We start from the raw sequence: 13352 nt of genomic DNA, 5'->3' as shown, positions 1-13352 counted from the left end.
AGAGAGAATTGTTTTAAAAGCTACATTTTGCAGAACAATGCTTATACTCTTTCACGGTGACCAACACTGTTCACATTACATAGCACATGTGATTTCTGTGCAAGGTCGCATTTTGCCTCTTAATGCTGAGTGCCTGTGACTTTGCTGCTAGAGATCAATCACAGGTCTGGGCAACAGAGGTTCACGTTCCAGCAACAGAATTCGGCTTGCATGCGGCCATGGTAAGCTTCAGCGCCGTCCGTGCTTTCCAACATACCAAGCATAGCTTGTAGAGTGCTGCAGAAGCCTGGCCAATCTCAGCCAGTTGGGGGGGGGGCAGTGTGGTGGTGCTTGTCTGGGCCCCTTCAGGCAAGTAGAGTGCTGCGGTTTTTCTGTTAACATTCAGCAGCACCAGAAAACAAACTAACCCTGCAGGAAGATCCCTGCAGGCACCAAACAACCCCCCCCCCCCCGCCGCCCCCCCCCCCCCCTCCATGAATTCTCTGGGATGATCACGGTACCCTCCCCCCACCGCGTGGCTGGTAACAGGGAAGATCCCTGCTAGCCAAACGCGAAAAACTCAGGGCCAATTTCCCATCTGCGCTTGGCTAACTGCAGGGAAGGATTTATTTTCCGCCACAGGCAAACAGCCCATTAGGAACGGCCACCTCTGTCCCCTTAATTAAGTTCCCGTATTTCAACCAGGTTACCAGGAGTGATATCACTCTCCTGAGGATTACACAACAAGATAAAGAACGGATGTTGCTTGAATGCCAGCAAACACCGGGACCATACGCTGCCAGGCTTTGTCAGGCAATGATACCAGATTACTTGCTGCAAGCATGGCGTGGTCAAGTGTCCTACCATGGAGGAGGGAATAAAGATGCACTGCCCAGAAACCTTCTGGCAAGGCTTTCGGAGTACCTCCAGGAGAGCTTCATTGAGATGTCCCTGGAGGATTTCCGCTCCATCCCCATACACGTTAACAGACTTTTCCAGTAGCTACAGACTTTTCCAGTAGCTGAACTGACCGCGAATGCAAAGTCAGGCAAAGTAATCATTAAAAACCGTTTGCTTTTAAAACAAGTTTTATATTTTAAAAGGTAAACTCACCTGAGGTCCCTTCCATGGGGTCAGAGTCTTGGGTACTGGCTTGGGAGGGTTGGGAGGGTACTTCAGTCAGGGTGAGAAAAAGATCCTGGCTGTTGGGGAGAAGGGAGTGCTGTGTGCTCTCTGCAAGCTCATCCTCCTCCTCCTCCTCCTCCTCCTCTACCCCCTCGGCAGAATCCTCAGGCGTCGAGACTATCCCCGACCCAGAATCCACGAACAAAGGTGGGGTAGTGGTGGCAGCCCCCCCTAGAATTGCATGCAGCTCGGCGTAGTAGCGGCATGTCCGTGGCTCTGACCCGGAGCGACCGTTTGCCTCCTTTGTTTTTTGATAGGCTTGTCTGAGCTCCTTGACCTTCACGCGGCACTGCTCAGAGTCCCTATTGTGGCCTCTCTCCATCATGCCCTTGGAAATTTTTTCAAAAGTTTTTGCATTTCGTCTTTTAGAACGAAGTTCTGCAAGCACTGAATCCTCTCCCCATACAGCGATCAGATCCAGTACCTCCCTCACGGTCCATGCTGGTGCTCTTTTTCGATTATCAGCCTGCATGGTTACCTGTGCTGATGAGGTATCTGTGGTCACCTGTGCTCTCCACGCTGGGCAAACAGGAAATGAAGTTCAAATGTTCGCGGGGCTTTTCCTGTCTACCTGGCCAGTGCATCCGAGTTCGGATTGCTGTCCAGAGCGGTCACAATGATGCACTGTGGGATAGCTCCCGGAGGCCAATACCATCGAATTGCGGCCACACTAACCCTAATTCGAATTGCTAAAATCGATTTTGGCGCTACTCCGCTCGTTGGGGTGGAGTACAGAAATCGATTTAAAGGGCCCTTTACATCGAATTAAATGGCGTCGTTGTGTGGACGGTTACAGGGTTAATTCGAATTAAAGCTGATAAATCCGAATTAAAGTCGTAGTGTAGACCAGGCCAGAGAGTCTAGATGTCTTAAGATAAAGACATTTTGGATGAAAACAACAAACAATGAGAATGATTTCATAACTTGGTCTGTTCACTTTAGAGATAAGTTTACTGCCCTTGTCACAAGAAGCTTATGCTGTGCTCTATCTTTCTGACATTGTGGCTTTTGGAAAAACAGCATATTATCCCCCTTGAAGATATGGAAAACTCAACTTTAGATAGGAATGATTTGGGAGTACAATGCACATTCCTGACCTTATGAAATATGCAAGTAGGGTTTGTGTCTTTCTAGGGCAAAGTCTCTGAGCCTCAACTTGATAGTGAAATGCTGCTAAAGCAGCATGTTTGGATTCAAATATGGGGAATTTAAAGAGACTGATGTCAATGCCTCAAAGGGGAGATCTACAAGGTATTGTAGCGCCATATTCAGATGACAGGTAGGAAAGACAGATATGCCTATAGGCGTGCTGCCCTGAAGAACCATGAAGGGAGTGGTTCCATTGTGTAATTATATCAATATTTACTCTTTACTTTTATGACTTGAGTAAATGGTGCACAGTTCAAAGTCTAAGTCTAGACCTCCTGAAGAAAGTCTGCCACTTGATGAGGAGAATGCAGATGAGTACAGCTCTTCTGAGGGAAGATGCAGATCCTTGGGAAGTTGAAGTAGGCTGAGAAGAACCAGACATAAACCTTGGGGGATGGATGCAAAGATAGTGATAATCAAGCTAGCCCAGTACAGACAGTTTGATAAGAAGTGTGAGAATAATTACAAGGGGAGATTCAATGTTTGTAATGGCTCAGCGATTCCCAGTCCTTATTCACACTAACCCACAGAATCCCCCCTACCAGCACTACAATAAAAAGGATTCTGCGTGGACTCCTCCAGACTGTCGAAACAACAGACTGGATTTCTACATAGATTGCTTCCGTCAACGTGCAAAGGCTGAAATTGTGGAAAAGCAACATCACTTGCCCCATAACCTCAGCTATGCTGAACACAACACAATCTACAGCCTCAGAAACAACCCTGACATCATAATCAAAAAGGCTGACAAAGGAGGTGCTGTCATCATCATGAATAAATTGGAATATGACCAAGAGGCTGCTAGACAGCTCTCTAACACCACATTCTACAGGCCATTATCCTCTGATACCACTGAGGATTACCTAAAGAAACTACACCATCTGCTAAAAAAACTCCCTGACAAAGCACAGGAACAAATCTGTACAGACACATGCCTAGAACCCCAACCAGGGGTATTCTATTTGCTACCCAAGATCCATAAACCTGGAAATCCTGGACACCCCATCATCTCAGGCAATGGCACCCTAACATCAGGCTTGTCTGGGTATGTGGACTCTCTCCTCAGACCCTACGCTACCAGCACTCCCAGCTATCTTCGAGACACCACTGACTTCCTGAGGAAACTACAATCCATCGGTGATCTTCCAGAAAACACCATCCTAGCCACTATGGACGTAGAAGCCCTCTACACCAATATTCCACACAAAGATGGACTACAGGCTATCAGGAACAGTATCCCTGATAATGTCACAGCTAACCTGGTGGCTGAACTTTGTGACTTTGTCCTCACCCACAACTATTTCACATTTGGGGACAATATATACCTTTAAGTCAGTGGCACTGCTATGGGTACCCGCATGGCCCCACAGTATGCCAACATTTTTATGGCTGACTTAGAACAACGCTTCCTTAGCTCTCGTCCCCTAACGCCCCTACTCTACTTGTGCTACATTGATGACATCTTCATCATCTGGACCATGGAAAAGAAGCCCTTGAGGAATTCCACCATGATTTCAATAATTTCCATCCCACCATCAAGCTCAGCCTAGATCAATCCACACAAGCGGTCCATTTCCTGGACACTACTGTGCTAATAAGCGATGGTCACATAAATACCACCCTATACCAGAAACCTACTGACCGCTACACTTACCTACATGCCTCCAGCTTCCATCCATCCAGGACACACCACACAATCCATTGTCTACAGCCAAGCTCTAAGATATAACCACATTTGCTCCAATCCCTCAGACAGAGACAAGCATCTACAAGATCTCTATCAAGCATTCTTAAAACTACAATACCCACCTGCTGAAGTGAAAAAACAGATTGACAGAGCCAGACGAGTACCTAGAAGTCACCTCCTACAAGACAGGCCCAACAAAGAAAATAACAGAACACCACTAGCTGTCACCTTCAGCCCCCAACTAAAACCTCTCCAGCGCATCATCAGAGATCTACAACCTATCCTCAGAGATGATCCTTTACTCTCACAGATCTTGGGAGACAGACCTGTGCTCGCTTACAGACAACCCCCCAACCTAAAGCAAATACTCACCAGCAACCACACATCACTGACCCACGAACTTATCCTTGTAACAAAGCCTGATGCCAACTCTGTCCACATATCTATTCAAGTGACATCATCATAGGGCTTAATCACATCAGCCATACCATCAGGGGCTCGTTCACCTGCACATCTACCAAAGTGATATATGCCATCATGTGCCAGCAATGCCCCTCTGCCATGTACATTGGCCAAACTGGACAGTCACTCCGCAAAAGAATTAATGGACACAAATCTGACATCAGGAATCACAATACTCAAAAACCAGTGGGAGAACACTTTAACCTGTCTGGTCATTCTATGACAGACCTGCGGGTGGCTATTTTACAACAGAAAAACTTCAAAAATAGACTCCAACGAGAGACTGCTGAGCTGGAATTGATATGCAAACTAGATACAATCAACTCAGGATTGAATAAGGACTGGGAATGGCTGAGCCATTACAAACATTGAATCTATCTCCCCTTGTAAATATTCTCACACTTCTTATCAAACTGTCTGTACTGGGCTAGCTTGATTATCACTTTTTTTCTCTTATTTAATTGGCCTCTCAGAGTTAGTAAGACAACTCCCACCTGTTCATGCTCTCTGTATGTGTGTATATATATCTCCTCAATATATGTTTCAGTCTATATGCATCCGAAGAAGTGGGCTGTAGTCCACGAAAGCTTATGCTCTAATAAATTTGTTAGTCTCTAAGGTGCCACAAGTACTTCTGTTCTTTTTGCGGATACAGACTAACACGGCTGCTACTCTGAAACCTGTCATTATTTAATCAGCATGAGCTGTAATGGTAGCCAGAGCTAAAGATACCTGTACTGAAGAAGTCTGTACCAATGAAGATGGTACTAGGCACAATGGTAGTGATGAAGAAACCTCAGCAGATGGAAGTCTATTATCTCGGTGTGGTTCCAAATATTATGAGACAAATGGTATCAATATCACTGGTATTGAGGCAGAGGCACTGGTTGCTGAGGATTGACAATGTAGTACCAGACCAGAAAAGTGTGAGTCAGCTGCTACCAAATATCACGGTATCAGTCAGATTTAGCAGGGACAGGCTTGGACAAGTCAGAAGAATGAATGACTCTGACTTTTTCTTAGCTGGTACTGTGGATGGTGACCGCTGTCAAGCCCCTGCTGAAGATCTCTGCTTCTTTCTGACTCTGGCAACAGGAATTTCTTTTGAGAAGGGACCTCAGGTCAGAAGCACTCCTCATGGATGTCTTCATTAAAAGAACGTGAAAGGGGAACCATAGGCTTTTTTGCATGCGTTTGGAAAAATATCTATTGAATATTTTTCCGGGATGTGACTTTCCCTTAGACAAAAGAGGCACTTATATATTCATAATTTAAAGGAATAGCTGCCTCACAGGCAGGGCAGGTTTTAAAATAAGAACCTGAAAAAAGTAACTATTAAAACACTAAATCTATTATAGGAAAGGCTACTGGGAAGCAACTTGGCACTATAGGAAATCCACCTGTCATGGGCAGTAAGATGGAATTGAGTGCTGCACCATCCATTATGACCTGGGGGAATGGGGAGCAAGCACATAAGGTCATGCAGGGCAAGTGCATGACCCCAGTGGACACTGCTGACCAAAACAATCCTAGCTTGCCTGCATGGGACACATACACACTTACAGTGAGAACTGTGTGAACAAAAACTTGAAGAAGAACATTGAGATTTGAGTTGGACAGGGAATCCATAGGCTTCTTTTGTCTACCAATGATGCAAGTCAACCACTTGGGTTAATATTTTCACTCCCTAGCCCCGCACCCAATTACCTCTCGGAATAGTTCCGTGAATTAGCAGGAATCTCTGAAGTTTGCCTGGGATTAGTTCTGTGCAAGGAGTCTAGAAATGCCAGTAGTTACAATCAACAATGAATAGATGACAACTGGTTCTGAGCTATTTTGGAAAATAGGATTTGAAACTTAATGATTTTTCTTCTACACAGAAGACTAGCTACTGACTGTGGTTAAGGAGACAACTATAACTATCTGAACCCGTAAATGATCACAGTCTCTGAAGGGATCAGAAATCTGTTCTGTACATTAATTCATAGGTGCTGGAACTAAGGGTGCTGGCTTGAAGCACCCCTTGGCTTGAAGTTGTTTCCATCATATACCGGGTTTACAGTTTGGGTCAATGGCTCTCAGCACCCCCACTATACAAATTGTTCTAGTTCCTCTGCATTCATTACAAATCTATAATCTTGGGGAAATAACAAGATTTTCTGTGTTGTGAAGACCTGAAGGATGTGGCTCTGATTAGCATATCCACACCTGTGTCTAACGGGTAAAAAAGAACATCTGTATGCTTGCTGTACCCAAGAGTTCTCCTTTACTATTTAATTTTAGGATTGTTTTATTGTGTATTATTTGTTTATTGTTTACTTGTTATACTGACATGTGATTAGTGCTATATGAATTATTAATAAAATATTACCAGGCTAATCTACTTTTTAAAGGAACGGGCCCATTCATATTCAGGATATTCTAACTTAGAGCCATCAAATAAGAATTTTTTAACAATTGTAATTATTGTTTAAATTTAAGTTACTACTTCGATTAAAATAAGCACATATGGTTATGTTGATAATGGCATGTATACAATTTTTGTAGAATTTATAATTCAACCACAAGGAAGGAGGACTTCTGCAGCAAGTGGCTTCCTTTTTTAACTCTGATTGTTTCTATAAAACTTAATTTTGAATACAACTTTCCAGCACACTAGCCCATTGCCTTTTAATGTACAAAAGTTAGTGTCCTTTAGAATCTGGGTCCCAATGCAGAAGAATAATTCTTGAGATTTATTAAAAACAAAAAAAACCCAAAAAACTTATTACACTTGGTTTTAGAAATCATTCCTTGGATGTGAGCATTTGTTGCTTCTTGGATGCTTCCTTCCTTCTTCATAGCCTGCTCCTGTGTAATGGTCTCATTTGTGGGATGGGTTGGAAAACACTATTTTCTAATCCAAGGCCATAGGTCTTTATAAACCAAAAACTCTTCCTCCCTCAGGGATATGTCAAGGGATGTGGTCTTTCCTGTCTCCTTTTTCTAAAAGCCTCAAAGCTTGAGGTATCTTTTATTAATTTCAGTATGTTATATGTGATATTACACTGGCTATACATATGAAAAGGAAGTTATTTTCAGGATTTTATTTTTTCATTTTTAAAGCAGTTAAAATTGGTGTCTTATATAGATTCCATAGGCATTTGGAAAGATTCTAGATGATAAAATTTTAAAAAGAGAAAAGTCTCTTTTTAAAAACGGTGATTATATAGAGTAATCTGAAAGTGAGTGAGGACAGTTGTAACAGTTCTTAATATTGTATATTACTATAAAAATTTAACATATAAAGGATTCTTAATATTATTCTAAATTAGAACCAGATTTATGAATTTTTAATAAGTTGTAACATTTTGATAATCATAACAAAAGACTAATTTTCTTTCTGGTTTTTCTGTCATACCTACTTTCTTTTCCTTTTTTGGGTAATGAATATTATATTGGGATTTTCAAGATCTCTAGACAAGCTCTCACTGAGAATTAAGTGCAGAATAAATTAAGCCTTCCTCAGTTTTACTCACTAGGAAAAATTATTGTGGAACATTAAAACTTCAAGTTGACACACAATTCTGGGTTGCTATTACTACCACTTTGTAGTAATAGCAGACACAGAGACTTTTTCAAGAATCCACGTATGAGGATATCTGTAAATGTTAGATTTTTTTTAGCGGCTTATCACAAACTACACAAGTTGATAAAACAGATATTAGACTGAAACAAAAATTTAAAAAATCATTTAATCAGTATGTCCAGCAGTGAGTTATAAGTTACTTTGAACATTGGTTATACAGAACGGTTATTGTAAGGAAAGAAATGTATTTTATACAATTTCAAAATAAACTGACGCTTCTGAACAAGATTCTGTTTATGGATCTTTTCCTGAAGCACTTAATCATTGCTAACCAAGTGGAAATACTGCTCTGCCCACGTCCTCTGCTTCGAAGGACTTTAAACATTTTTATAAACAGCAAGGAAGTGTACTCTTACATACTATATGCTACCCATTAGTGGGTGGAACCGGATCTTCCTCTGATATTCGAAGAAAAATGGCAATATGATCTCTCTGAACTTCAGCCAGTAAATGGAAGTAAAACCTGTGCTTTCTCTGAGGGTCCATCTAGGAATCCCTCCCAAAGTTATTGCCATTTAGTATAGTTAATAAGGTATATTTCTCATTCTGACAGGTGCTCCAGCCTTGATCAGAGATCCGTTCACACTGCCTCTGATGTAGCCATCTCAAAAGCTACTTTTGCCAAATGATTTGGGGTTATACACATTTTCCAATTTGAATGGCAATGCACACAGACTTCACAAAACTTGCACCAGGAATAGCTAGCCCTCCTTAGCTGTATCCTTTCTGAACAGGCATGTGAGGCACCTGATCAATAAGTAACACAAAACCCCCCACTTGTATTCAGCATTTTGACATTCAAGACTGGAATTCATTATGGAATGAATGAAAACTCCACTCTTACAAGATAAATTGAAGGAAAGATTGATTCTGTCAAGGATATAATTTTCATTGTCTCCTTGATAAGTATTTCAAGGATTAGATGCATTTGAATTTTCTTGTCTTATACTTAATACTCTGTTTTGATTCAGAGACACTATTGCCCAGCTACTTTTAGTTTATATAATAAATATCTTTCTCATTTCATCTAAATGTAATATGATGTGAAATTACAGTAACTCCTCACTTAACATTGTAGTTATGTTCCTGAAAAATGTGACTTTAAGTGAAACGATGTTAAGCGAATCCAATTTCCCCATGAGAATTAATGTAAATGGGGGGGGGGGGGGGGGAAGGCTAGGTTCCAGGGAATTTTTTTTTTTGCCAGATAAAAGGCATTATATACATTTTAAACATTTTTAAACAAGCAATTTAATACATGTACAGTATAAGTTTTAAACAATTTTAATCAAGCAATTTAATATAGGTATTAAACAGGTTGGCAGCCCCCCATCAGGTCCCCTACATCCCACCCAGTGCTTCCCGCCCGTCGGCAGCCCCCGCGGATCAGTGCCTTCCCCCTGCTCCTCCCGCCTCCTGCCCGCAGCAATCAGCTGTCTTGCGGCATTCAGGAGGCTGGGTGGAGGAGCGAGGACGCGGCACATGTCCTGCCCCCTCCCCTCAGCCTCCTGACCGCCAAAAAACTGCTGATTGCCACAGGCAGGAGGCATGGGAGGGAGGGGGGAGGCTGCGATATTTGGCCCAAGATTTTAATATGAATTTTATACTAATTTCTGTAAGTCTCACAAGAGGTGAGATAGCTTTATAGTAGTAAGACAATAAAACAATGGGAAGAGATCTCCATGAAGCAACTATGTCTATAAATTATTTTTTTGGGGGAAAAATCCATTCTTTCTGATGTAAATGGAAATCCATATACCAAGGGATGAAATGGAGATGAGCTGTTTTAAATTTGCCAGATAAAAAAATTCAAGGGATGTGTTAGTTTGCCAAAACCTTTTCTTCATTCTAAATATCTTTTGTGGTGACTAGCTTCCAAATAAAAATGTAATAATACTTTTCACATGAAACTTTTTAATGACTTATGGAAAATAAAGTTCAGAAGGCAGTTTAGATCTTAAAAATGTGAAGAAAGGAAGAGTAATCAATGATGTTTGAAGCACACAGACTTTTGCAGATGTTATGGCTAACACCCTGAAAAAACAGCCTAAGTTTCTAAGTTTGATGTCTTCACTGATCATAGCGAGTGCACAGTAAATGTTAACGCAAGCAATAAATACTAAATTGACAACGGTTTATTATTGGGTCAACATCTTTTGAGCCTTTTGTAAAGGATGTAGTTAATTGATTAATATTCTGTTTTTTGTAAAGTGGGAAAATTGCTGATACTACTACATGGATTCTTACAATATTTACTTGTAAACCTCAGTGTAAAAAAAGATTTTAGTACTGAATGAGCACAACACTATGATGGCTGATGAGAATTACATTGTGTTTACTTCTTGCAAAAGTATTGTAGCAAATCTTTTGCACAGATGTAGTAAACAGAATTTGTGGAATCCATTCTGCTAGCTGAGATAGTGCTTATGACTACTGGGGAAAGTTATTATTTTAAATATCCTTTTCTAAGCAGCCAAGTCATCATCTTGAAGGTTTGATTTGATGGAGGAACCATCTGATTTTTTTTTTAATCGCTTTTTGTATTTTCCAGATGGAAATGAAAATCTGTGGATGAACAATGAAAACCATGGTACTCTTGGTGTCTAGGCAACTATTACGATTATTTTGGTAGCCAAATTTTTGGCCAGATACTTATCTCAATTTTAAAATAAACTAATGAACCTGTGATAAAATAACTGTTTTTGAAAGAGATGGGGGGAAATGCACCTGCAAATGAGATGGAAATGGAGCCCTTGAGTCTTTTCATGTAGAACAAGGAAACATTATGAGAACTCAATAGAAGACATATGTGAGATCTTCAGTAGACTTTCACTTTTGATCCAGACATTCAACTATTTTATGCTAATTTCCAAATTTTTCTGCTGGATACGGCTTTGACTACATTTGTTTTGGGAAGGCCATATTTTCTAAACAACAACAACTGTTGCTGACAGTGAGGATTTTGCACTAGACAGCTTAGTTGGTGGTCCAGGTAGTTCGTTTATCTGAGATGTGAATTATTTTAACAGAGATTGCTATTTTATGTGGTATCATTTATTCCGTAATTGGCCTTTTGTGATTGATCAATTTAGTCAAGATACAGATGAGCTCAAACATGTTTTCCCCGGGCATTGGTCTCACCTTCCCTGTCAACAAACCCAATATTGCTAAAACTAACCTCCAGTCAGAAGATAATGACAGAGAACTCATGCAATACTGCTCTTGGACTGATCAGCAAGTAATACTTTTGAAGTTAAATGAATCTGGCTGAATTCCCACACTACTCCGAGCCTCTGATGGCCAGGGAAATAAGAGACCAAACACATGCTTTCTTTCACAAGACAATATGACTTTGTTACCAGTTATGTTCAAGCATAATGTTATATTTATATTTTCAGAGCTCTAAAATTACTGGGTTTGATTCAGGTGGAGCATCAGATTATGCTAGGTCCCCAAATGGCTTGCAGATATCAAGCAAAACCCTAAAACTGGACTGTGTTGAGTGGGAAGGGGTGTGGCCAGAGGACACATTGCCTCTGGACATCCAATGGGTAGCTTCTGCTGGCATGGTTCCTCTGAGCCACCATCGTAACTCAAAACTGTCTTTCCTAACTGGTACCCCTGGGGGAGAGTGGTAGTGCAAATATCTGCCTCCCCCAGAAGTGAATCAAGTGAGTATATACCATTCTAGAATGGACTTCTGTCCAGTTGGGTCCTAATTTTGCTCCTATTGAAATCAATGGCAAACTCCCAGTGACTTCAATAGGAGCAGGCCTTTAAATGTTTGCAGTCTTGGTACATCAACTTTCTGAACAAGATGAAATATTACCTTTTCAGAATGGTGTCTGACAATTTGGACATAATACCTGACATTTATTAGTGTGTACACAAGAGAATAAGTAACTCAACAGTTAGAGAATGTGTTGCATACACAGTCTGCAGAACAATGATTTTATGTATAGAGATAAAATGGAACATGCTAAACCTATTGAACTCAATAATGAATTGAATTCAACTGCCAACAATGGGATATGATGGTCTGCATTTTTGTCCAAACTTTATAATTTTTGTAATAAGAAATTCTACATATTTTAACCAAGATATTCATTTCTGTACTTCTCCTTGGCTTCTGATAGAATTGAAATTTTGCAGATATGCATAATTGGATATAGTACTATGCCAGACAAATTATCCAAAGTAGATTTGCAAAATCACAGGTATAAAAATTGAACTGATAACATTACAATTTAAAACAGACTTTTATGCTTAATAAACTTAATTAATATAATTCTAGCCACATGAATTTAAACCTTAGGCCATTATTATATAAGAGTGACACTTACCCTCTTCTGTTCTTTGATATATTCCAGCAATTCCTCTCTTGTTCTTTTCACAGCTTCTTCCACAGCCTTTTCACTTCGTTTCTGTTCTTCCATTATTGCTGCCTTAACAACTTCCTGTAACAGAAAAGTAAATCTGATACGTACATGTATACAATTTACAGTTATTTATATTTCAAGTATTTCAGGGGCACAGGGAAAAGTCTCTCAGAATTCATCCCATTCTTTCTCCCAAAGAGTTGGTTAGTGCACTCTTCCTACAATCATGGTTATCTCCAATATAAATATCTATACATATGCCTAACAATACATTCAATATTATAATCCCTACATTATGCAAAGGAGAGAGCTAGAACTAATCTAAAGCAGCATTTGTAGAAGTAAGTTTCTCACCTGTCAGCAAAAGGAAAGTATAATGAAGCAATTTTCAGGCATTAAATTTCAACAACAGGTAGGAGTACACTGCTTCCTACTGAGGTCAATTAGGGTATGGCTACATTGCAGTTAAACACCTTCATCTGGCCCATGTCAGCTGACTCAGGCTTGTGGGGCTCAGATTGCAGGGCTATAAAAATGCAGTGGAGACATTTGGGCTTGGGCTGAAGTCTGGGACCCAGAACTTAGAACTAGAGATGTTCTGACACAATCATGTGTATAAGACCAAAAATCAGGAACTAGTTTCCAAGCCCTGTGATGTGCTAGAGTATTCCAGAAGATTGCAAAGGAAGTAGTAGTAGAATGAAGTTGGGTTTGGGGGAAAATTGTATGACCCTGGATCAACTCTGATACACCACTGCAAATGTACTACTGTGGATAAAGCCATGGGCAGCCTTTTCAAACACATCTTTCCTTTCTAATACATCTTCTGTGTACAGGTTACAGGCTTAGGCAGCAGTACATTAGCCCAAGCTTTCTCCCTCTT

General features: G+C 40.6%; 1 protein-coding gene across 7 annotated transcripts in view; it reads right to left on the bottom strand.

The window, feature by feature from the left end:
- The window catches only part of CCDC91 (coiled-coil domain containing 91), a 350759-nt gene that overhangs the window by 82268 nt on the left and 255139 nt on the right, over window positions 1-13352 (bottom strand). For 6 of the 7 annotated variants that reach the window (XM_034784606.1, XM_034784585.1, XM_034784596.1 and 3 more), the window contains one exon: window positions 12434-12547. In XM_034784606.1, the coding sequence (XP_034640497.1) occupies window positions 12434-12547 (114 nt within the window). Of the gene's footprint in view, window positions 1-9583; window positions 10656-12433; window positions 12548-13352 lie in introns of those variants that run through there. The other variant, XM_034784622.1, reaches the window with a different exon arrangement.

The sequence above is a fragment of the Trachemys scripta genome, chromosome 1, assembly GCF_013100865.1.
Source record: "Trachemys scripta elegans isolate TJP31775 chromosome 1, CAS_Tse_1.0, whole genome shotgun sequence".
Taxonomy (NCBI): Eukaryota; Metazoa; Chordata; order Testudines; family Emydidae; genus Trachemys; species Trachemys scripta.
Note: the sequence above shows the minus strand (reverse complement) of the source record. Positions and strands in the feature narration are given on the sequence as shown.